Raw genomic sequence first — 26,701 nt, 5'->3', positions numbered from 1 at the left:
ACAACCTAAAAACTACTGAAAGCAAACACAAAAATTCCCTATTTATTAAGCTATTCAAGAAAAATATCATTTGTTGAGTATCTACCAAGAGCCAAACACATTGTAAGTACTTTCTCATTCAATCCTGGAAGTATTATAGGCTAAGAAAGATTACCTATTACTCTCATTTCACAAGCAAGAAAACTAGAGCTTAGAGAAGTGAAACAATTATTGGAAGTCACACAGCCAGTTAAGTGGCAAAACCGAAATTCAAACGAGGTCTCCTTAATTCTAAGCACACACTCTTTATTTCCTTTCACATATCAAAAGAGAAACTAAAAGTTTGGACTTCTGAAAGATAACATTTACCCTGGGCTCATGACCAATCCACGGCCAGACCCCCAGGGCCCAGCCCTCTATCTGGGCCCACCTGCCTGCATGCTCTGGCCTGAGCTCTAGGAAAGGTTCCGTGTATTACACAATGACATTTTCAGTGTCAGCTAGATTCTATCTTAAAGGAAAGCTTTTTTTTTTTTTTTTTTAATGTAGGGTTCAATTATATGTATGAAAATTAGTAGAGAAAAATAAGATTCTAGTCATGAACATTCCAAATGAATTTCTAAGGGATTCATCTGCTCTATGAAGTGAGCTACTGTACAAATGTAGCTTTGCACTTAAATACTGAAACAACTAACAAGCAAAGCAGCAAAAATGCACCAGCAATTCCTATCTCCTTCTGGCCATGGAAGGAAATCCATGGGCACTTTGTGGAAGCCTCCGTGTCACATCCACACTGATCCCATGTATTGAGACTCAAAACACAACTGTCATACTTGACTCTCCCCTGTGCTTCGTAACTTTGGGAATTAAGCCCAGACGCATTGGAAGAGGGTCAGCCTCAGGGCTGGGAGAAGAACGAGGGTGCACAGCTGAATGTAGATCTGAAGCCTACCATGAGATCAGAAAGTACCAGGCACACAGAAAAGTCAGAGCCTTCAGATGACATGTTAATGACTGGATTACCCCGAAACACAAGAGCTTCAAGAACAACCTGCTTACAGGGGTGCCTGGGTGGCTCAGTGGGTTAAGCCTCTGCCTTTGGCTCAGGTCATGGTCTCAGGGTCCTGGGATTGAAACCCACATCGGGCTCTCTGCTGGGCAGGGAGGCTGCTTCCTCCTCTCTCTCTTTGCCTGCCTCTATCCTTACTTGTGATCTCTTGTGATCTCTCTCTGTCAAATAAATAAATAAAATCTTTAAAAAAAAAAAAAAAAACTACGATCTGCTTAAAGATGGTGTTCACCTGGGCAAGGCAGATAGCCAGCCAGCCTCGAGACATAGGCAGGACCCCCACACTCAGAACTCCTCACCGCCCTGTCTGTTGGCTTTTTCACCACTTCAGATGCTACTCATTTTCTCCTGATCTCATCTTCAAGAATGGTATCATGTTCTTTTCATCCTCCTGGCCTTCTTCTTCCCCTTCTCTTTCCTTCCTGTCTTCCCCTCCCTTCCCCTGTTCTAAAGCCCTATGTGACAGAACAGGGAGGCATCCACATGGGAGGATGCAGGGATGAGGGGCTATAAAGAAAATACCCACAAGTGGAGGGAGTCCAGCAGAGTCTGACAACTTGGCAGGGTGAGGGGATGTCACCACGGAAGGATGCAATAGCACGGAGCAGGGGGTGGAGGAATCCTAAACATGGTGTCAAGGGCATCCACTTGGGAAGCTGGCCCAAAGTGTAAAGTCAGAGTCCAAATGGGGAAAGGAGGGCGCCCCCTGGAAGGACAGCCTGGGACAGAGCATCCAAGGCCAGTTAGGGTGAGGAAGGTGTCCCGCAGAGGAGGGTCTGTGCAAAGGAGCTTGAGGATGGCATCTGAATGGAGGCAGTCCAGAATGGTAGAGCCTGAGTGAAGCCAGGTGGTCATACATGCCAGGGAGGGGGCGGTAGCAACAATGGTTGATTCAGCAAATGGCAAACATACTAAAGATAATGGGAGGATAAATGGAAGATTCAGCAAGTAAGCAAATATACTAAAGATAATGGGAGCTACATTTCTCACTGTCAAAAGCTGAAATTCAAATCTATGAAGGGGAAAACTAGAATGAATCCTGAGCATCCAACTGGAAATGGAGAGATAGCTATGAATTCATAGATTTCAAGATACAGAGAGAGACTGATATAAATAAAAGTACATGCTGGCATGAAGCATGTATGTTTGTGGCATATAAATCTGTATGAATGTAGATGTGTGTGTATAAACATACAAAGAGATATTCCTTAGCTCTGTCCAGGGAGAAGGCCTGGGAACAATGACAGCCTAATAGCAATGAACACACTTAACCCCAGCCATGAAAAACAACCAGAGCCCTCTGGAGATATTACTGATTGGAGAGTATAAGATGAGACTAAAACATCTTAAGTTACAAAATATGCAAGGGCTCAAAGAATAATACAGTCCTATCGAAAAGATATGAAAACCAACTTGAAGGGGCTCTTACTGGCCAAATATCAGTCAATTTGGCACGAAAATACTGACAGAAATTATTAAAATCCAATGAATAAATAAACAAGGAACCATAAGTCTACATTCAAATAAATAAATTAGAAAAAAGGAAGGAGAGAGAGAAAGAAAATAATAAGTAAGGTGAAAAATAGGATATTTAGAGCTTTTAATTTCCTCTCTATAATACTTAACAATTCTAAAGGAAAAACCGACGCTTTACAGAGGACAGACCTGACACCAGCTTAATCAAGAGATCAAAGTAAGTTATCAGAAATGGGACAAATCATGATTGTGTGCGATCTGATAGGAGGCCAAAAGGGGAAAAAAGCATCACTTCTGTGATATTCCCCCAAAGATGTATACCTTGAGTCTAATCACGAGGAAATATCAGACACACCCCAAAGGAGAAACATTTATAGAATAACTAGCCTATGAGCTTCAGGAATGTCAAGTTCAAGTCCGGGGAAACCTGAGGAGCTGGTCCTCAGGTTGAAGGAGCCTGGAGAGGCAGATAACTAAATGCAGGCCTTGTTCTGAACCAGATCCTTTCCCACAAAGGGCACTGTCAGGATAATTGGGGAAACCTGGGTGGGGTCTGTGGCTTGCCTGGCAGTAAGGTATAGACTTTAACTTCCTGCCTGGGCAGGGTATGATCTTGGTTGTAGGACATACATACCCAAGCATCTGGGCATGAGAAGGCATCAGGATGGCAATTTACTCTGTATTCCAGAAAAAAAAAAAAAGGTCTCTGAGCTGTACTTGCAACTTTTCCGTAAGTTTGAAATAGTTCTAAATTGTTAAGAAATGTAGTTAAAGAAAGAAGAATGCTTCACTCAACGGTGCTAAGAGAGCACAGGGAGATGAAGCAGTCATTAAACACAGGCATGTCAGCAAATAAGCCTAGAGTCCAAATCAAATATTTCACAGGGAAACCGTTTAGGTTCAAAAGAATATTGAAATGCCCCCCAAAAAACAGCTTTAATCTCAGTAGCAAAAGATAATTATGCTGAACAAAAATCAATATGCTTTAAAACAGCAAAGCACATTAGTAAAAAGAATCCTTTGGTTAAACAAAAGTCTCTGGTTTTAGGAACAGAACAAGGAAGACCCTCAGGAGGAGACGGTGGCTGGCAGCAGTCAGGCCCTCCCTAGAGCTATGAGGCCCGCAGAGCCTGAAAGCCTCCCTGACACCTCCAGGGGAACAAGTACTTTCTGTGACATCTCCTTTTGCTAAGTCAATCCAAAAGCCAGAGCCCTCAGTCCCTTTTCCAGAGTTTAACATTTATTACCCACCAGGGACCTCCAGAAACAGAAGGAGGAGAGACTGCTCTGCAGGACAGCTGAAGAACATAATCTGAAGGCTTTCTCAGGAAGTTATTTAATGCAGTAAAAATTTTCATATGATGTCTACTTTCATATAGTAAAGAATTCAACATGACCAATAAAAACTCTTCATGATTAAGTTTTATAAATACAGGCCCTTCCTCTATCTTTGCACTTTATACAGTTTTATCAATTGATATCATCTATTGACTGACCCCCAGAAGAAAATAAATGTGCTTCTTCCTTTGTGAGAGTGTATATTCACAGCACTGCTAATTCACCTCAAAGTGTCAGAATACTACAGGGAGGTCTGTCAACTTGACTATTTAAGTTCAAAGATTAGCTCCCTTATAAACCACTCTTCAAGACCAAATAAATTATTTGAAAATATATACTAAAAACTATTTTTTTTACGGAGTAGTAGTGTGTGTGTGTGTGTGTGTGTGTGTGTGTGTGTGTAGAAAACATCTTCTTTTTAAATTAAAGTGCATCTGAACACATTTTGTTAAAGTTTCCCCCAAAAAAAGTCTATTAGTTACAAAGAAGTCCCCTGCTTATCCTCCAGTGACAGTTACATAGCTCAACGAAAATGTAATTCCATATATTCAAAGTTGCCAAATACCTAAACATTTAGCTATCCATTTATTGACAATAAATGCCATTTATAAAAATAGAAGGGACTAAAGTAAGATTGATTTGTTTTTTCCCTTTGCTGGTGTTGCTGTCCATTCTTAGGTAAGGAACTACACTGGTGACAATCAACAGACCGCTCACAAAGTTTTAAAATTGTGGGTATTATTTCCACTGACATACAATTACTTTGTAAAGTAGTATTTCTGTCATTACACCCAGAAAATGAACTAGTTACTCTAACAGAAGTAAAATGCTCAAAGGACCATCTTTGAATCTTTCAGAATCATTTAATGAACCATATCCCCCAGCACCAGAACTACTCCCTGAAAGTAAGTTAAGCACTTTTGGAAGCTGTGCTAATTCTTCTCCAGGCCATTGAGCTAATTAATCCTTCAGAATGCTAGTAAATTATTACTTCAGTATACTTCAGTATACTAAATGGTAAATCCTACCAGCCGGATTGGACCTGATGACATGCCTTTTTAAAAGATACCCAATTTAAGTGGGAGACAAAGCATATTGTATAACTTAATTTTTAAAAGCCAAATGCCCTAGGATATGCTGAGAGAAAACAGAAGAGGGAGAAAAACACAAAATAGGGAAAGTAGAGAAGATAATGCTGTTCTGAGGGAGCCAGCTACTTGGATAAGCCAGAAGAAGAGGCCTCCAGGCAAAAGACAGCAAAAGGTCTAGACTGTACATTATTGTTTTTTAAAGATTTTATAATTTATTTCAAAGACAGAGAAAGTGAGAGAGAGAGCACTAGCAAACTAAGGGTCAGAGGGAGAAGCAGATTCCCCACTGAGCAGGGAGCTCAACATGGGGCTCCATCCCAGGACCCTGGGATCATGACCTGAACTGAAGGCAGACTCGTAGCTGACTGAGGCAACCAGGTGCCCCAAGACAGCATATTCTGCTGGGCCAAAGCGAAATGGAGGAAGGCAGGGTTCAGTGGCAGGTGCCGGTCAAAGTGCCAGATGCCCAGAGACCTCTAATGATAATCTGGAGAAAAAGCATTATTAAAAAATTCAGTGGAATTTGAATAAACTAAGCAGTTTGTTGACAGTGATGTACCAACATTAATCTCTTAGTTCAGACAAATGTCCTACAGACGGATGTTAGCAGAAACCGGGGAAGGGCATACAAGACTACCTATACTATGCAACTTTTCTCAAATCTAAAATTATTCCAAAATGAAAAGTTTACTTACAAAAAAAGAAAAAATCCAAAAACAGACATTCCAACAGCATCCTCTACTCCATAAACTGAAGTTTTTATGTTCAGAATTTTCCAAATTAATTTTTCAATATTTACCTGACTGTACCATGATTACCTACTAATTGCAAAATATAAAAACCAGAAACATTTCTTGATTGGATTATTTGTTCTTTGGGTGTTGAGTTTGCTAAGTTCTTTATAGATTCTGGACACTAGTCCTTTATCTGATATGTCGTTTGCAAATATCTTCTCCCATTCTGTCAAGAAATGAAATCTTGCCATTTGCGACAACATGGGTGGAACTAGAGCGTATCATGCATAGCGAAATAAGTCAAGCAGAGAAAGACAACTATCATATGATCTCCCTGATATGAGGAAGTGGTGATGCAACATGGGGGCTTAAGTGGGTAGGAGAAGAATCAATGAAACAAGATGGGATTTGGAGGGAGACAAACCATAAGTGACTCTTAATCTCACAAAACAAACTGAGGGTTGCTGGGGGGAGGGTGTTTGGGAGAAGGGGGTGGGATTATGGACATTGGGGAGGGTATGTGCTTTGGTGAGTGCTGTGAAGTGTGTAAACCTGGTGATTCACAGACCTGTACCCCTGGGGATAAAAATATATGTTTATAAAAAATAAAAAATTAATTTAAAAAAAAACACAAACAAAATAAAACAAAACAAAGACCTTAGAAATGATAGAAAAGGTTCTTTTATTTCACAACTTAGAGATCATAATTGTTAACATCTTTCTCTCCATGCTATAGATAGTTGTTTTTTTTTCAACCACACTGAGATTACTCACCTGAGCTTTTTTCCTCCTTAATATGTTACCATAAGCTTTCCCTCCCATGTAATTTAATTTTTTTCGAAAGCACTTAAGTGAACACACAACTGTCTACACACAGTTGTACCATAATATTTTACCTATTCGAAATTCATAGGACAATTATATTATTCCCAGCTCTTCTCCATTTATAATCAGTACCACAACCAATATCATATGCATACCTTCAATGCAGATGGCTTACTTCACTGGGAGAAATTCCAAAAAATGGAGTTCCAGAGTTGAAGGAAATGTTTATTTAACAATAAATGCCAACAATATGTTCCGTAAAACAATGGAACAACTTGCACTCACAATAGCAGCGTATGGACAGCCAGCTCCCTTGGTCCACCAGCAAGTGGAGTCAGCATGTTTTTAATTGTTAATTAGGAGGCCAAAAAAATGTTCATCATTACATTTAAAGGTGTATTTCTTTGCTTTCTAGTAAATTAAATGTATTTAACACATTTCTGTTTTAGCTTCTTTTATTCCATCTTCCATGAATTGCCTGTTCATGTCTTTTGTCTATTTCTGCACTGAGATGTTAGTGTATCTCATTATTTCTTCTAAATCCATTGTGTGCATGGACCTTCAGTCAGTAGTTGTGGTAAATATTTGCTGGTGTATTTCCATTTTAATTTTTATTATGGTGTTCTTTGATGTACAAAGTTTAATTTATATATATTATATATAAATATATTTATATGTGTATATAAATATATTTATATGTGTATATAAATATATTTATATATTATTTAATTTATATATATATATCATTTTCCTTTATAATTTCTTCTACTCTTTTTATGTTTATAAAGACCTCACTGCCCCAACACTCAACACTCAACCAAAAAATATTAGCATTAGTTAAAAAAAAAAAAAAACACTTAAAATTTAGAAGGGAAAAAGCCAGATCACTCATCCAACAGAAGAAATGAGCTGTTTTTATCTTGGAGACTTCAGGTACAGAGATCTGGGATTATGGAGTGATTAATAACACTGACTGGATACCTTAAGTCATAAATAATTATTAACAAATAATACTTACTAAAACAAACTTTTTCTTAGAGGTATCCAAGGCAATTGTTAAAATTTCTGAATCACCAGGAATACTCTAGCTCAGAAAGTTTCCAAAAGAACCAAACAAAATTAATTCCAAGGCATGACTATGTCAGGAAAAATCTAGTTCAGCCAGTTCCCATGGACACAGAGGGCTGGATTACACAGCATTAGCACCTTGATTATGAGCAGTTATCTTTCCCATCACATTTCTTAGCAAGATTCATTTTCTCTATTTTTGTCTTAATAGCTACAAAGAAAGGAGGATGCTAAATAACAGGTAAAGCAGAAAGGACATATGCTTTAGAATTACTAGATGTGGGCTTAAACCCTGGATCCATCATTCACTAGTTATCTACCCTAAAAAAGTCAAAGGGCCTCTCAAAGCTTCATCATCTATAACACAGGACAGTATTAGGGCACAGATTGTGCTCTCAGTAAATTATTTTGTAATGATTTCCAAAGAAATTTCTTCCTTGTAAAATCAGGACAAAGAATTGTGTTTATTTTTTAATACAATTTTCTGTTTACATATAAATATGTATGTATTCAATTTTTTTGCTTTCCTTTTGTTATTATTTTTAAGACATAAGTAAGGACTAAATCTTTTGTCTTGCAAGAAGCCTGCAGAAAAAAATCAAACAATTTTCAGGAATTGGAGTAAGAAAATCGTCACTATAATATAATAGGCAATTTAGAGAACAGTTTCCTTCATTCCACTAAAAGCAGGACCTCAAAAGCCCCCTCAGATAATTTCATTTCCATTTCCACTAGCAGTCTGTTGCATCTGTATGCACAAATTAATCCCATCCTTCTTCTAAACATGTACCTATGGACAATAGTTGGGACAAACAGCAACAACCTCAGATTTGAGGATAAACCACAGGTGAAAACTTTTGAGAATGGACCACTAACCATAAAAACTAGTCTGACAATGGAAGAACAAGAGCAAAGAGGCACTTCCAATAAAACTGAAAATACTATTTACAACAAACATATATTTGGCTATATGAAACTATAAATACTAAATTACTAAAAATATCTAAATTTTGAGGGCCAAACATTCTTAAATTGTTAGTCTAACTGCATCTTCTTTTTCTAGAATAAATGTTATAACCATGGAGTAGAAGAATCTAGAACAATTTGCATTAAAGTGAAAATATACCTGCAAAGGAGAACAACATTATAAATCACAAAATCTCTCGTACAAAGGAAAAAATAACGTTTAAAAAAGCCCCGCTGTTAGGGCCAGATACAGTCCAAATTTATTTCTAGAATTCTAATGTTGCATAACTAAAATGTATCTCAATGGAGTTGAACATCAAGCTACATAATTATCAAATTACTGTATTCTATTTTGCTTTTTCAGCAAAGAACATGAAATTTATTTAAATAAATAAATTTAAAACATCAGAGAATTAGCTGAATAATAATTAGCTGAATAGCAAGAGAAGAAAAGAATTTAAAGCAGCATATTTTGCTTAGAGCAGAAAACAACTTTTATTTTAAAAGCATTTAGATGGAAGATCATGAATTTTCAATATTTTGTCCCCAAACTGAACAATATAAAATGGTCTTTAAAACCTCAATTTTTGCTTGTCATTTTTTTCAAGATATTTTTAGTTGTTTCCATTGTTTATTAAAAAAAAAAAAAAAAAAGCTTATTCAACAAATGTTAAACATACTTTCAAAAGATCATTAGAAAACATTTATCAAATGTATATGCTTCCTTCCATGGAGCAAAAATGTTGAAAATTCAACTATATTTTACAGAAAATTTAATAGCAGGTGTCTGCTTGTATAGTAATAATCATAAAATAATGGAATATATATTCCAAGAAAATACCATCTGCATCAGAGGGGAACCTGGCTGGCTCAATTTGTTAAGCATCCGACTCCTGATTTCAGCTCAGGTCATGATCTCACCATTGTGAGCTCTGCGGTGGGCATGGAGCCTGCTAAAGGGTCTCTCCCTCCCTCTCTCTCTGCATGTCCCCCACTTGTGCTTTCTCTTTTAAATAAATAAATAAATTTAAAACATCAGAGAATTAGCTGAATACTAATAAGCTGTTATCTAAAACCTATTGATGTATTAACCATAATGAGGGATATTCAATTTAGAGCAAATGTGCAATCTCTTCTAAAACAAGACTTCAGTGGAAGAGCACAAATGCAATCATTAGAAGATGAAACTACTCTGGGAAAAGCTCAAGCAAAGAATTACACTAAACTAAGTAACATTGCTTATTGTCTTGTTCTCAGGGAAGGTTTACAAAACAGAAGTTGTTTTACTTACAGCATTTTTAAAAGGCAAAAAAACAAGGCCAGAGCTTCAGCATTTTTCTTGCTGTACATATTTGGAAATCTTAGATGACTCTGAAAAAGTCTCCAGAACAGTATGTAACAGCAATGACAATAAATGACACTATGTTTACAAGCTTAATTAATAAACCTAAAACAACAAAAGCAATCTAATAAAAACTTCATTTAAAAGTTATTCATTGTGTACTAAAATTGTAAACGATGGGGATGATTACCGTGACTCAATGGGGTGGCACCATCTCTGGGCTTCTTATCTTCCTCAGCTTGCTCCTAGAACACAGAAAATGTGGCTTAGGCCATATTTTTGGGTAACTGTTTGACACACCAGAAACGAACTTCTCTGTGTGCAGGAAGCCATGCCATGAAAAGCACTGTAACAATGGGGATAGTACATCAGCAGCCAGGCCTTCGGGTGGGTATGCAAATCCCAGAGGCACACCACGATCATTTGGACATGGGAGGAATCCTTTATTACTGTCTTAATTCTTTGGTGGCTAAAATAGGAGAGAGATTAAGGTTCAATATCAGTTAATACTGAAGTGGATAAAATCGTCTTCTTCCTGCCTGGGTATGATAGTCATGCCAGTGGCAGGCTGATGGAAGAGGCAAGTCCCACACCAGAGCTAAGTCCTCCAACATACATCTTCCTTCAACCTACTGGCACCTAGGACAGATTATTATGACTCAGTCCAGATTATATTATCTAACTTTAGACAAACTAACCTGCAAAGTAGAGACAAAGGACTTCAAAGATTCCTCTGAAAAAGACCAGAGATTGAATATGACAAACACCACAAGTGCCCAACAAGAACATGGCAGAACTTCTCTCCACAGAGCAAGCAATTCATCAGACACACTCTCGTAGAAACTCTGGAAGGAAGGTGGACCATCTAACAAAGACTAAGGGATAACTTTTTTTTGAAAGATACTCTGTTCCATTGGTCTATGTGTCTGTTTTTATGCCAGTACCATGCTGTCTTGGTGATCACAGCTTTGTGGTAAAGCTTGAAATCAGGCAACATCATGACCCCAGCTTTGTTCTTCTTTTTCCACATTTCTTAAGCAATTCAGGGTCTTTTCTGGTTCCATAACAATTTTAGGATTATTTGTTCCAGCACTTTGAAAAATGCCGCTGGTATTTTGATCGAATGGCATTGAAAATATAGATTGCACTGGGAAGCAGAGACATTTTAACAATGTTTATTCTTCTGATCTATGAGCATGGAATGTTTTTCCATCTTTTTGTGTCTTCTTCAATTTCTTTCATGAGTGTTTTGTAGTTCCTCGAGTACAGATTATTTACCTCTTTGGTTAGGTTTATTCTCAGGTATCTTATGGTTCCTGGTGCTATTGTAAATGGAATCAATTCTCTAATTTCCCTTTCTATGTTTTCATTGTTAGTGTATAAGAAAGCAACTGATTTCTGCACATTGATTTTGTATCCTGCCACATTACTGAATTGCTTTATGAGTTCTAATAATTTGGGGGTGGAGTCTTTCGGGTTTTCCACATAAAGTATCATGTCATCTGTGAAGAGAATCTGACTTCTTCTTTGCCTATTTGAATACTTTTTATTTCTTTTTGTTGTCTGATTGCTGTTGCTAAGACTTCTAGTACTATGTTGAACAACAGTGGCAAGAGTGGACACCTTTGTCATTTTCCTGATATCAATGGGAGGGTTCTCAGCTTTTTCCCATTGAGAATGATATTTGCTGTGCATTTTTCATAGATGGATTTTATGAAGCTGAGGAATGTTCCCTCTATCCCTATACTCTGAAGAGTTTTAATCAGCATAGGATGCTGTATTTTGTCAAATGCTTTTCTACATCAATTGAGAGAGGACTATGTAGCTCTTCTCTCTTCTCTTATTGATTTGTTCTATCATATTGATTGATTTGCAAATGTTGAACCACCCTTGCCTTCCAGGGCTAAATCCCACCTGGTCATGGTGGATAATTTTTTTTAATGTACTGTTCGATCCAATTAGCTAGGATCTTGTTAAGAATCTTGACATCCATATTCATCAGGAATATTGGTCTAAAATTCTCCTTTTTGATGAAGTCTTTGCCTGGTTTGGGGATCAGGGTAATGCTGGCTACACAGAAAAAGTCTAGAAGTTTTCCTTCTGTTTCTATTTTTTGAAATAGGTTCAGGAGAATAAGTATTATTTCTTCTCTGAAGGTTTGGTAGAATTCCCCAGGGAATCCGTCATGTCCTGGACTTCTGTTTTTTGGGAGGTTTTTGATCACTGCTTCAATTGGTCTATTCAGGTTGTCAATTTCTTCCTGTTTCACTCTTGAAAGTTTATCCCAGGAATGCATCCATTTCTCCTAGGTTGCTTAAGTTATTGGCATATAACCATTGATAATAATTTCTGATGACTGTTTCTATTTCCTTGGTGTTAGTCGTGATCTCTCGCCTTTCATTCATAACTTTAATAATTTGGGTCTTTCCTCTTTTCTTTTGGCTTAGTTTGGCCAGTGGTTCATCAATCTTATTAATTCTATCAAAGAACAACCTTCTAGTTTTGTTGATGTGTTCTACTATATCTCTAGTTTCTAACTCATTGATCTCTGCTCCAATCTTAATTATTCCCCTTCTTGTGGGTGGGGCTGGCTTAATTTGTTGTTGATTTTCCAATTCTTTAAGGTGTAAAGAGTGCCTGTATATTCAGGATTTTTCAATGTTTTTGAGTGAGGCTTGGATGGTTATGAATTACCCCCTTTGTATTGCCTTTGCCATATCCCATAGGTTTTGGACCAATGTGTCTTCATTCTCATTAGTTTCCATGAATTGTTTAAGTTCTTCTTTGATTTCCTGATTGATCCAAACATTCTTGAGCAGGATGGTCTTTAGCTTCCAAGTGCTTGAATTTCTTTCAAACTTTTTCTTGTGATTGAGTTCCAGTTTCAAAGCACTGTGGTCTGAGAATATCCAGGGAATAATCTCAATCTTTTGGTATTGAGACCTGATTTGTGACACAGTATATGGTCTATTCTTGGTTATTCTGTTGTTTTAGGGTAGAATGTTCTGTAGATATCTATGAGGTCCATCTGGTCCAAAAGTCATTCAAAGCTCCTATATCAGGGCACCTGGGTGGCTCAGTGGGTTAAAGCCTCTGCCTTCAGCTCAGGTCATGATCCCAGGGTCCTGGGATCGAGCCTCATATCGGGCTCTCTGCTCAGTGGGAAGCCTGCTTCCTCCTCTCTCTCTCTCTCTTTCTCTCTCTGTCTGCCTCTCTGACTACTTGTGATCTCTCTCTCTCTGTCAAATAAATAAATAAAATCTTTAAAAAAATTTTTTTAAAAAGTTCTTATATCTTTGTTGATTTTCTGCTTAGAGAATCTATGTCTTGCTGAGACGGGTGTGTTAAGATCCCCTAAAATTAACATGTTCTTATCAATATGACTATTTTGATGAACAGTTGGCTTATGTATTTGGCTGCTCTCAGATGGGGGCATAAACATTTATAATTGTTAGATCTTCTTGTTGGATAGACCCTTTAAGAATGATGTAGTGTCCTTCTATACCTCTGACTACATTTATCTGATATGAGAATTGCTACCCCAGCTTTCTCCTGAGGCCCACTGGCATGAAAGATGGTTCTCCATATATTCACTCTCAGTCTGGATAGAACTTTAGGTTCAAAATGCATCTCTTGTAGATAGCATATGGATGGGTCCTGCATGGTACTGGCACAAAAACAGAAACACCAATGGAACAGAGTAGAGAGCCCAGATATGGACCCTCAACTCCATGGTCAAATAATCTTCAACAAAGCAGGAAAAAATATACAGTGGAAAAAAGTCTCTTCAATTAGTGGTGCTGAGAAAATTGGACAGCTATATATAAAAGAATGAAACTTGACCATTCTCTTATGTCATACACAAAGATGAACTCAAAATGGATGAAAGACCTCAACGTGAGACAGGAATCCATCAAAACCCTAGAGGAAAACATAGGCAGTAACCTCTCCAACAGTGGCCACAGCATTTCTTTCAAGACAGGTTTCCACAGGCAAAGGAAACAAAAGCGGAAGTGAACTTTGGAGACTACATCAAGATAAAAAGCTTCTGCACAGCCAAGGAAACAGTCAACAAAACAAAGAGGCAACCCACGGAATGGGAGAAGATATTTACAGACAAAGGGTTGATATCCAAGATCTAAAAATAACTTTTCAAACTCAACACACAAAAAATAGATAATCATGTTTAAAAATGGGCAGAAGACATGAATAGGCACTTTTCCATGGAAGACATACAATGGCTAACTGACACATGAAAAAAAGTTCATCATCACTAGCCATCAGGGAAATTCAAATCAAAACCACATTGGGATTATGGACATTGGGGAGGGTATGTGCTTTGGTGAGTGCTGTGAAGTGTGTAAACCTGGTGATTCACAGACCTGTACCCCTGGGGATAAAAATATATGTTTACAAAAAATAAAATACTAATAAAAAAAAGGGGGGGGAGGGATAACAAAATAATTCACAAATGAGAAATTAAAAAAAAAAATACATTGAGATACCATCTTGCACCAGTTAGAATTGCAAAGGTTAACAAGGCAGAAAATAACAACTGTTGGAGAGGATGTGGAGAAGGAGGAACCCTCTTACACTGTTGGTAGGAATGCAAGTTGGTGTAGCCACTTTGAAAACAGTGTGGAGATTCGTCAAAAAATTAAAAATAGAGCTACCCTGTGACCCTGCGATTGCACTACTGGCTTGTCACCCCAAAGATATAGATGTAGTGAAAAGAAGGTCCATAAGTACCCCAATGTTCATAGCAGCAATGTCTACAATCGCCAAAGTGTGGAAAGAGCTGAGATGCCCTTTGACAGATGGGTAGATAAAGAAGATGTGGTTCATATATACAATGGAATATATGAATACCCAACTTTTGTATGTACGGGACTGGAGGAGATTATACTGAGTGAAATAGTCAAGCAGAGAAAGTCGATTATATGGTTTCCCCTACTTGTAGAACATACAGAATAACTTAGAGGATATTAGGAGAAAGAAAGGATTAGTGAATTGGGGGAAATCAGAGGGGGAAATGAATCATGAGAGATTGTGGACTCTGAAGAACAAACTGAGAGCTTTGGAAGATGGGGAGGGGATGGGAGATGGGTGACCCCAGTGGTGGGTATTAAGGACGGCACATATTGCATGGAGCACTGGGTGTTGTACATAAACAATGAATCTTGGAACTCTGTGTCAAAAACTAGTGATGTATTCTATCGTGGCTAACATAACACAATAAAAAAATTTTTAAAAAAAAGAAAGATACTCACTGGAAAAGAGCATTTGTTAATGGGTATCCAGAAATATGTTTCATTTACATAGTTTTGTGGTCATAAACAATGTATGCCTACATATAAACTCACAATTACACACTTAAAAATTGGGGAACAGTTTCCCAATTTTGAAGTCCTCCAAATAGGGGCACCTGTGTGGCTCAGTCATTAAGCATCTGCCTTCGCCTCAGGTCATGATCCCAGGGTCCTGGGATCTGGCCCCACTTCAGGCTCCCTGCTTAGCAGGAAGCCTGCTTCTCCCTCTCCCACTCCCCCTGTTTGTGTTCCCTCTCTCACTGTTTCTCACTCTTTCAAATAAATAAATAAAATCTTTTTTAAAAAAATCCTCCAAATGAAGGGTTTGAGGGGGCTTTGAAATTACTTTTAAAAATACAAATATGTGATACTTTTTATTGATTTCCAAGAAAAACTGACTGTCATCAGGAAAGATGAAAATTCAGCAGGTGAAATATGCAAAAGCCTTCACATAATTAATGGGAGATGCTGAGAAATGAGTGTCATGACTTGGTAGGTTTGGTGAACGATCACTTCTTCAAGTTAGTCTTATATATCTTTGGGATATGTCTTTTTAAGCTATGACAAGGGAGACTGACTGCCCCAGTTTTCCCCGGATTGACCTAGTCACAGCACTGAAGTCCCACATGTGAGGAACCCCTAAGTTCTAGAGAAACCAAAATACTCAGTCATCCTGGCTATGATAACCATTACAAATGAATCTAAAAAACAGACTTCAGATAATGTCAACATAAAGCTTTGAATCAAGCTTTCAAAAAAGATTCATGAATATTAATATTTTAATGATAACAAACTTGTTTGTAACAGAATAAATACTGTTAATTTCATTTTTATATTACACAATTTCAGTTCCTTTTTTGGTCTATGGCTTTAAGGTACAAAATACAATTTGTATAATAGTAAATCATATAATTTTCAAATAAATGCATAGATTGAGATATGTGATTAATGTTTCTTTACTGATGGGTAAGCAAACCAGGCAACCACTTGCCAATATAGCCGTATATGACTGTGATAGATTCAGTGAGATGCCTTAGCTTGGTATCTTTCTATACATCATTTGTTTTTTGAATTCAGATGGTTCAAGGTAAAAATATACACAGAAAGCAGTAGTGTAGTGAAAACTTCCCCACTCATCCACCTCCATCTGGCCAACTCAATACCTCCACCCAGTAACCACTGTTATTAGAGTCTAATATGTCCTTGCAACATTTTCTTTATAACAATACAAAGAAACATGAATATATATTCTTATTTTCTTGCTCTGATGTGCAAAGGTAGCATATCATAATACTGTTTTCTACCTCTCTTTTCATTTAACAAAATACCTCAGAGATTTTTATCAGGTCACAGAGAACATTCTTGGTCTTTCATCACAGCTGCACAGAATTGCACTGAATGATATTTCATGATTTACTTAACTGGTTCCATATTTATGAATGTTTGGGTTGTTTCTGATCTTTTCTCCAAGTCATATTACACTACAGTGAAAAACTAGCATGTATGTCATTTTGCATTTGTGCTAGGATATCTGTGGAATGGCTTCTCAGAACTGAAACTGCCGGGGGGGGGGGGGCGGGGTGGCTTAGTTGGTTGAGCATCTGACTCTTGGTTTTGGCTCCTGTTGTGATCTCAGGCTCTTAAGACATTGGGCTCTGCATCCAGCATGGAGCCTGCTTGTGATTCTCTCTCTGCTTCTCCCTCTGCTCATGCTTGCTCACTTTCTCTCTCAAATAAAGAAATCAATCTTTAAAATCTTCCAAAAAAAAGAAAGAAGTGAAACTGCTGGTCAACAGAGACTCATATTTTCCTGCTGCTAATTTCCACATGAGCTTCCCCACTCAATAGTCCCATGAGCCTTGGATTAGGACCTGTGTTCCTGTAGCCTGTCAACAGAGCGTGTTATCAAATTTTTGGATTTTTGCCAAGATGATGAATGAAAAATATCTTACTATAATTATAATTTGCATTTATTTCATTAGGAAGAAACTGAAGATCACTTTGTATATTTAAAAGTTTCTTGTTTTTCCTTTTCTGTCAAATATCATTTCACATCCTTGGTCTATTTTCTGTTGGAATGATTACTCATCTTTAGGTCTTGATAAATTAGGAAGATTAGTCTTTTGTCTACATTAATAGATGCCTTATTCTTTTTTTCCCAGTTTGTCATTTGTCTTTTTAACTTTTTTATGATATTTTTAAATATGCAGAGATTTTTGTTGTTTAAGAACGGAAATTACCAAACTTTTCTTTCATGGCTTCTAGATTTGAATAAAAGTTAGAAAATCCTTTTCTACTCTCAAATTATAAAAAGCTTCTACTTTGTTTTTCTATTACATTTACAATTTCCCACATTTGAATCTTTGATAAATCTGAATATATTCACACAATAATGTGAAGTAAGCACCCAGTATCTTCACCAGGTGGCCATTCATCTGTCCCAACATGTGTATACTATATACTAAACTCCCATGTGCATTTGCTCCTACTTCTGGTGTTTCTCTTCTGGTTTTCTGGCTTATCTTTTCAGTTAGCAGTGACACACTGCTTTAATACGACAACCTTGTGTTTTAATAGGATTCCTTAAAATATTTAGTGTTTCACACACAGTGAGTGAGTTCTCTTCTGTTCAGTGTTAGAGTCAGGCATCTGAGGGTCCAAACCCCAGTCACCTTACTAGTGGTGCAATGCTAAGCAAGTGATTTCATTTCTGGGACCCTGTTTTTTAGTCTGTGATTTGGAGAAATCATAGCCTCTTTACTGAACTGAGATCCACAGAGAAAGCCATATTGCAGCACATGGCACATGGTGGACTCCCCACGGTAGCTGTCAAGTGTTCTGTTAGATTTCAAACTGCCAAGAATATATCCAGACTTCATAAAAATTAAGTTAGCCTACCTATTCCTGTTGACCGACTGAAGAAACATTATCTCAAAAGAACAGAATCTCTGATGAAAGAATACTGAGGGGAGAGTAAAGAATCTCAAAACCCTCACGAAATTAATTACCTATTTAAAAAACACTTATCAAGGGTGCCTGGGTGGTTCAGATGATTAAGCATCTGCCTTTGGCTGAGGTCATGATCATAGGGTCCTGGGATTGAGTCCCACATTGGGCTCCCAGCTCTCCCTCTATTCCTTCACTCTGCTTCTCTGCTTGTGCTCTCTCCCTCTCTTTCTCTCAAATAAATAAATAAAATACTTAAAAATTATAATAATAAATAAATAAATAACATTTTTTTTAAGATTTTATTTATTTATTTGACAGAGATCACAAGTAGGCAGAAAGGCAGGCGGCGGGGGCGGGGGGAGCAGGCTCCCCGCTGAGCAGAGAGCCCGACACAGGGCTCAATCCCAGGACCCTGGGATCACGACCTGAGCTGAAGGCAGAGGCCTTAACCCACTGAGCCACCCAGGCGCCCCAATAAATAACATTTTTGAGCCATTATTATATAACAGGAACCACGGTGGATTTGGGGCACAAATGAAACACAACGTCCAGTGTTTGTACACGGATAGGTGTTTACCACTGAATGGCTAATGGAGGAAAGAATAAAGACTTAAATGTATTCAGCTGTCTCCCACTCCTTAACACATTCTCACCTCCTCTGTGACAACCCTGCACTGGCACATTCTCCCTGCACCACTCTGACCTCACCTATGTCTCCCTGCCTTCCTGCACCTTGTATGCAACCATCCCTGCTGCTCTCCAGAGCTTCCCTCCTGCCCACCTCTGTCCTATTCACTCTGACTCACAGATAAGATGGCCAATGGATCCACATCTCTCTCCACCAGGTTTGAAAGTGCAGATCCAAAGTCCCTTGACTGCATTTTAACAGATGGCTCCACCTTAGGTGACTAAGGCAGAAGGATCTCCCGCTGGCCTTGAAAGAGCTAGATACCATGCTGTGAAAGGGCCTGTAACAAGGAACTACAGTGTCTCTTTGGAGCCAAGACCGGCCCTTGTTCAACACCCAGCAGAAAGCAGAAACCTCAGTCCTATAACCACAAGGAACAGAATTCTGTCGACAACCACATGAGATTGGAAAGATGCCACTGAGTACACCCCCCATCCCCAAAAAGATCTCAGCCAGGCCAACACTTTGTTTTTGCCCTTTGAGACCCTAAGCAGAAAATTCATTTGAGTCATGCCTGGGTGTCTGGCCTAGAGAAAATGTGACATAATAATAACTAGCTCTTTCAAGCCACTAAGTTGGGTGTAATTTGTTAAGCAGCAATAGAAAACTAATACATGCCTAACTTATCCTTTAGGAGTCAACTTGGGGTGGGCTGCCTGGGTGGCTCAGTGGGTTAAGCCTCTGCCTTCAGCTCAGGTCATGATCTCAGGGTCCTGAGATCAAGTCCCGCATCGGGCTCTCTGCTAGGCAGGGAGCCTGCTTCTTCCTCCCCACCCGCCTGGTTGCCTCTCTGCCTACTTGTGATCTCTCTCTGTCAAATAAATAAAATCTTAAAAAAAAAAAATGGAGTCAACTCGGGGAGGTTTCTTTTCTCCTACTTCCTCCTCCCCTCTCCACCCATGAAAATTAGGTAACCTACTTACACCTGGAAATATCATATACAAATCTCTATTATTGGGCTTATCACATTGTACTACCATCATCTGTATTATTGGTCTCACCTGCTTTGATGAGCTTACTGAAAGCAGACAGTATCTTAACCATCTCTCATCCCCAAAACAAACTTGGCACCTAATGTAGCTCAACAAATATTTGCTGAATGATGGCATGAATTCAAGTACTTTTCTACCCTGCTGATTTCACACCCAAAAGTATCAGGGATATCTTTATGCAATTAAAATAATAGAACCTGATAAAACTATAATCCCGAGCTTCTCAAAATTTAACATGCATATGAGTCACCTGGGTATCTTATTAAAAGGCAGGCCTTGATTCCATAGATCTGGGTTAGGGCCTGAGATTACCAGTTTCTGACAAGCCTCTGCTGATGCCACTCCTGAAGGGCTATGGACCACAGCATGAGCCCCACAGCACCATTTACCAGGCAGGGTGTGGAAACAGAAAAGCCATAACCCAATCCAATCTAATCCTGTTCCACTGCATGTAAAATGATGAACTGAATCGGTCTAATTTTCTAAGGCAGCTCTTTACCCCAATTTCATCCCTTTTTACCCACTCAATACACAGGAAATTTACATAATTCAAAACAACACCAGTCTTTTCTCATGAAAGTTCTACTGCAAAAACTGAAAATGGTAACAAGAAATAGTATTCAAGAGTTGATTATGTGAGCACAACAGTTACTGAAGCATTTTTATAATCACTGTATCATTCAAATATAAAAAGAAATATATAATATGCTGCCTGTCACTCCGTTTGTAGATTAGGATGTTTGGTTCACACTTCTTTATTTGCTATTGAAATTCTGCCTAGATAGAAGAATCATATTCCTCTGAAAAATAATGTTACCTCTCACTTTGGAATTAAATTATCCAAGCTCCTTATGTCCGTATGTTTTTTGGATGAATCAAGGTTATAGATACGTAGACATACACCTGAAAGATCACAATTTTGTATTTAAGAATAAATTTATGTTTCTCTTAAGATACACTGACCTCACTTTTTGGACAATTTTGTAAATAAAAGAGTACTTAATATCATACCTTAGAACAGTAAAAATGCTGAATTTGGGATAATGCCAAATCCCAACCCCACCCACAAAAGTATATAATCATGAACAAATGATATATATTATCTGGACCTAATTTCTCTTGTCTATAAAATAAAGGGATTGGGGTGCCTGGGTGGCTCAATGGGTTAAGCCTCTGCCTTTGGCTCAGGTCATGATCTCAGGGTCCTGGGACCGAGCTCTGCATCACGCTCCCTGCTCAGCAGGGAGGCTGCTTCCCCTTCTCTGCCTGCTTACTTGTGATTTCTCTCTCTCTCTGTCAAAGAAATAAATAAAATCTTTAAAAAAATAAATAAAATAAAATAAAATAAAAGGATTAGACTAAATGTTCTCCAAAGCTCCTGCTAGTTTTAACATTCTTTGCTTCTATCTGAGCTAATTAATTATTCCATAAAGGTAATAAATCCACAATGCTATTAATGAATAGAGAGTTAATTAAAAAAAAAGAAAGGTAAAATGAGCACTTTTCTTTATCTTCTCAGACAGAACACTTAAGAAAATCAGTATGAATTGAGAAAAATAAAACCATTACTGTGATTTCTCAGGTTTCAAACTTCAGTTCTGAAAACTGAAAATAAAGCATTAGGGGGAAAAAAAACACTCTGAAAAGGGAGAGAGAGTGGTTCAAGGAACACAAAATAAGTCTTTGCTACAGTACATTTCCATTAGCCAACCTAAAATGCATCATTTGGAAGAGAGGATTATAAGGTGGTAAAATAACCAAGCCCTCATGTTCTGTTACCTCCTGATGGACCTGGATGCATCATGTACTTTTACTACAAATTACAGTGATTTTTCTAATTAATCAGTGACTATATTTCCCTATCTACAAATTCCAATCAAGGAAGCGAAACAAAGGATTTTCACCCACTGATCTGTGATTAGCAATTTCAAGTCCTAACTTTGGAGCTACCATATACTGCCCTTTCCTCTCTCACCCTCAGACCAGTCCCTGGGGCACAGGACAGCTATCCAGCCACCACTGCTTCTCTTCCATAGGAACAGATGATGACAGCTATTGGTTTCATGGACTATGGAAACCACTGAAATCTCCAGTAATAAACTAGCATTTGAATTTCACTTGTCAAGTTCACTTTTCATATTCTCTTTGTCTCTGATCCAATGTGCATGACAAACTAAGACAAATGAAATTAACCTTCAGATTAAAAAATAGTAATAGTAAAACAGGAAAGGATTACTTTCTTTTGCTCTCCTGGAATTCAGATGCACACAGACAGAAGGAAATGATCTCATTTTATTCAAATATTCAATAATATAATCTCTGAAAGAAATCTCTCTCTAGTATTTGTATTCATCATGTTCTTTATTTTTTAGTATTTTATAATGCTGTTAGATTTTGGAGGCTTGTGGGCGGGGGAATTAATTCTTAGAGATAGCCAACAACTTGCCTGGATCATGTCTTTGAAATGCAAACCAACCAACCCTGAACCCATTCCCCACTCACTGCTACTTATCGAGTTCCTGCAGTCTGGGAGGCTATCTTCCAGCCCTAAATCATCCCAGGGCCAGGTACCGGACAATCAGAGAACATTCCCCAAGCCCAAAACTACAAAAATTATTAAAACCAGCCAATCCTAAGCCTCCTTAGTTTCCTGACCCTCCTCATCCATTCATTCCTATTAAAAAACACAATAAAGGGGGTGCCTGGGTGGCTCAGTTGTTAAGCATCTGCCTTCCCCTCAAGTCATGATCCCAGCATCCTGGGATCTAGATTGCATTGGGCACCCTACTTGGCAGCAAGCCTATTTCTCCCTCTCCCACTTCCCCTGCTTGTGTTCATGCTCTTGTTCTCTGTCAAATAAATGAATAAAACCTTAAACACACACACACACACACACACAAAATAAAGACTCTTGCCCATGTTTTCCCCTCCTTCTTTCTGTCCCTGAACATACTAGGGCTTCCTGGGACAGTGCTGCACAGTGTGCTGTGCTCCCCGCTTGGGAAATGTGAGTAGCAAACTAATTTTCAGAAATCACCTATAGATCTGTTAGCCTCACTCTACCTGAATAAAAACAAAATTCCAGATATATTTTAAAAGAGTATCAGCTAAGACTTCCACAAAAAAAAAAAAAAAAAAAAAGAGAGAGAGAGAGAGAGAAGATCCCCTTTCTATGTTTCCCCCATATATAAATGAATTCTACTGGCTGATGTAAACTGGTATAGCAGTCAAGTGTAGGGCAGCAAAATGATAAAAAAAAAAAAAAATTAGGTACTACTCAAGATTAAGAAACTAATACAACCCTACCCTAAATATTTTCTCAATATCTATTTGAGTATATTATAAAAAATTTCATTACACTATGCCTAAGTCAAAGCCAACCATGGCTCCTTCCTCTAGTATATCAAGGTCGGCAGACACAATATCAAGCACAAATTCCTCTGCTCTGCCGTCAAGACTCTCTAAGCTTAGCCACTCACGTCCATTTGAGTCATCTTTCTATTTCATTACATACCAAATTTCAGACTCACTGAAAGGGAAAGACCCTTAAGATATTTTAATCTAAGACTTTTGTTCTATAAACAAAGAAAATGAGCCCCAGCCTGATGAAGGACTTGTCCTTGATCATAGAGCTAATTACCTCCAGAGCCAAAGACTAAAATCCAAATACTCTGACTCCTGGCCTAACACTCTTTCTACAAAACTGCCAATAGCAACATCTGCTCAGTCAGACAAGTCATTATACTCTCGTCATTTATTACATATATCATATTTGCTTCCAACCCCATACCTTTGGTCATGCTGCTTCCTTGGCTCAGATGATCCTTCCTTTGACCCTTCAACTTCCTTATCTCTCAAGGTTAGTTGCCTAGAGCACCCAGATATTAAAATACAAAGAAGTTGTATTCTTTCATATTGCATTTTACCAGGTTGGATTTATTTTACCAGGTTGGATTTATGAACCATTTGTTACAACAGCATTAAATATGCATTAGATAAATTTTATTTGTTAAATACATTAAATAAAACATTAAATACAGATGTCTTAGATTCTCATCCTTCAAAGCCGAGACTTAGGCCTCAATGCCTCTACCTTTCTCTGAAGGCTGAATGCACCTAGGAGCACTCGTGTGCATAAGCAGTTAGTTGTCGCACATTGCCCTGTATTTGTTAGTTCTTTTCTATTCAACAATAATAAGTTCATTTTTCAGATTTATTCAGATCCTTTAGAGATAGATGTCTCCTATTTCTATTTATCAAAGTTTAGAGTTCACTAATCAGATATAGATGCCTAGATTTTAAGAGGTACAGAGGAAGAGAAAGAATGGAAACCAATATTTACGCAGTATCAGATATTTTACACACACAATTATTTTATTCTTCTAGAGTTAAATAAAATTTCCTTTTTCATTTAGGAAACTTACATTTTTATGTAGGAAATCTGAAATTTTACAGTCAACACATGGTTTGGGGTCTTATGACCAGAACATTCACATGCACACCAAACACTTAAGAAATCACTTTGGAAAAAAAATGCTTGTTTCCTCAATTATCATGTACCTACACTTTTCCAGTCAATTCTAACGGTGGTGAGTGGGAAAAAGACAACAAAGGACACCTGTCTTCATGCTGGATACACGGAGAAGCATGATATGTTAAGGAATCTACCAGACCCAGGGCAATGCCCCTCTTCAAGCCTGCGGTAGCACCATGGGCCAGCCCATAAATGAAACTCATCCACATGACAGATCTCAGTAAATAAAGGCATCAGACATGCAATAATAAAACCTAAGCAAAAAAAGCACTCGTGCAGATGGCATAAGAGAGGGTATACCCTGGGATGACCTCAGAAGATGATATAAAAGCCTTATCAAGATGTTAAATGCATGTAGTATAACAAGTCTACTGATAAGATTTTATCCATGAATCAACTATAAAAGCCTATGAAAACATGTGAATAGAACATTTGGTTTCAACACAGCAGAGAACAACAAAAACTAAAAATTCCCTAAATGTTTAGGGAAGGGTACTGTTTAATGGATTATGGTACATTCACAGAGTGGAATGCTAAGCACCACTGAAAACAGTGACATGTTCTGCATGCGTTCCAAGACATACATGCTTAAGTGCAATCAATCAATCAATCAATCAATCAATAAATAAATAAATAAATAAGGTATGGACCAGGAAGTATAATATGAGCCCATTTGGGATACATGTATGCATGTAGTAGGTATTATGAATGTATTTGTATGTATTTGTGCATAAGGGGTTTGGGTTTTTTAGCTTCCTATTTTTGCTTTTGATTCCTATACAGATAGATGAGAAAATACAAACGGGGTCACACCTTTAAATAAAGATTTGTGAGGGGTTCCGGGGGGGGCTTAATCAACTTAATCCAACTCTTGATTTTGGCTCAGTTCATGACCTCAGGGTCCTGAAAGTGAGTCCTGAGTCAGGCTCTGCACTAGGCATGAAGCCTGCGTAAGATTCTCTCTCTCCTTCTTCTGCTCCTCCCTTGCTCTTTTTCTCCTTATCTTAAAAAAGAAAATTGGGGGGTTTAGCATGTGTATCAGTGGGTACAGTAGAGAATTTATTTCTGATTTCCATACTATTTGTACTATTTTTTTAAACTATGTGCCTGCATATTGAAAAATATAAAGGAATGTTTTTTTAATTTCTGTGAAGAAATAGAAACTTTTAGTATAAGAAGACATTCATTGGCAGATACTATTATCAGCATCTGTAAATTACTAGATATTGAAGATATGAAATTACTACCTCAAAAGCAGATGTTTATTTTTTAAAATTTTTAAAAGATTTTATTTATTTATTTGACAGAGGGACACAGTAAGAGAGGGAACACAAGCAGGGGGAGTGGGAGAGGGAGAAGCAGGTCCTGAACAGGGAGTACAATTCGGGGCTCCATCCCAGACCCAGATCAGGATCTGAGCCGAAGACAGCCACTTAATGACTGAGCCACCCAGGTGCCCCAAAAGCAGATGTTTAGAAAGTACCCAACTGTTCATTAGTTTTATGTTTAATGTGCTTAATCTAGCAATGTTATTTTGCTTAGTTGATGGGAAATGTCACTTGTAAAATTATATGGGTTACAAAGAATGTAAAGTATGTTAGTGATAATTCAAGCAAATTTCAAACATGATTTTCATAATCAAATTCAAGCATGATTGAACCCCTTTCTCTCTACCATGAATGCAGCCACAGATGTAAATCAGTTTATTATATTAAACTATTAAATTTAACTTATTAAAGTGGACACTTTAACTTGCAACAAGCCCCTAGCTCACAGTATAGTGTGGAATTCATCCTAAATGCACATCTTTTTTATTATCCTATGTGAACATTCTTAAAAATAATTGTATGCTCCAAGCACCTCAAAACTCAAGTCGGTAATATGGTCCTTTGAAATATCATTATCTTAGTATGATCAAAGAAGCCCACTTGCCTGGAGATACCATTAAACACCAGGAACATCATTCAACAGATATTTTTGGAAATCCAGCCACGTAAGGCACCACACTCAAACAGCTCCTATGTAAGTGTTGAGCACTTCTGGGGTTCAAAAATGGGGAAATCCCAACATGGAAAGGAAATAATAGTAAAGTTACCGGCATCAAGTTAGAAACCAAGTTCAGCTTCAAGAGAAGACTAGGATTTGTGATGATACAGAAAAGACAGAAGTCTGAATACTCATGTTGTAGAGCAAGATAACGGAAGTGCTGAGAATGGACAGTAATAATTTTAGCAGCTTGACAGAAAATGATACTGAGAAAAAATAGCAAATGTGTTTAGACAGGAGAGGCAGTCTCCAATATTAAACACAAAACTGTAAGAATTATGAAGCCTATCTTCAT

The 26,701-nt window shown here is 37.8% G+C and overlaps 1 protein-coding gene across 2 annotated transcripts in view; it reads right to left on the bottom strand.

Annotated features, from left to right (window-relative positions):
• L3MBTL4 (L3MBTL histone methyl-lysine binding protein 4) overlaps positions 1–26,701 on the bottom strand; it is a 453,622-nt gene that overhangs the window by 337,469 nt on the left and 89,452 nt on the right. For both annotated transcript variants that reach the window (XM_059409232.1, XM_059409233.1), the window contains exon 4: positions 10,079–10,133. In XM_059409232.1, the coding sequence (XP_059265215.1) occupies positions 10,079–10,133 (55 nt within the window). The remainder of the gene's footprint in view (positions 1–10,078; positions 10,134–26,701) is intronic.

This window comes from Mustela nigripes, chromosome 8, assembly GCF_022355385.1.
Source record: "Mustela nigripes isolate SB6536 chromosome 8, MUSNIG.SB6536, whole genome shotgun sequence".
Classification (NCBI taxonomy): Eukaryota; Metazoa; Chordata; class Mammalia; order Carnivora; family Mustelidae; genus Mustela; species Mustela nigripes.
The sequence above is the reverse complement of the archived record's forward strand: the minus strand, read 5'-3'. Positions and strand labels throughout refer to the sequence as shown.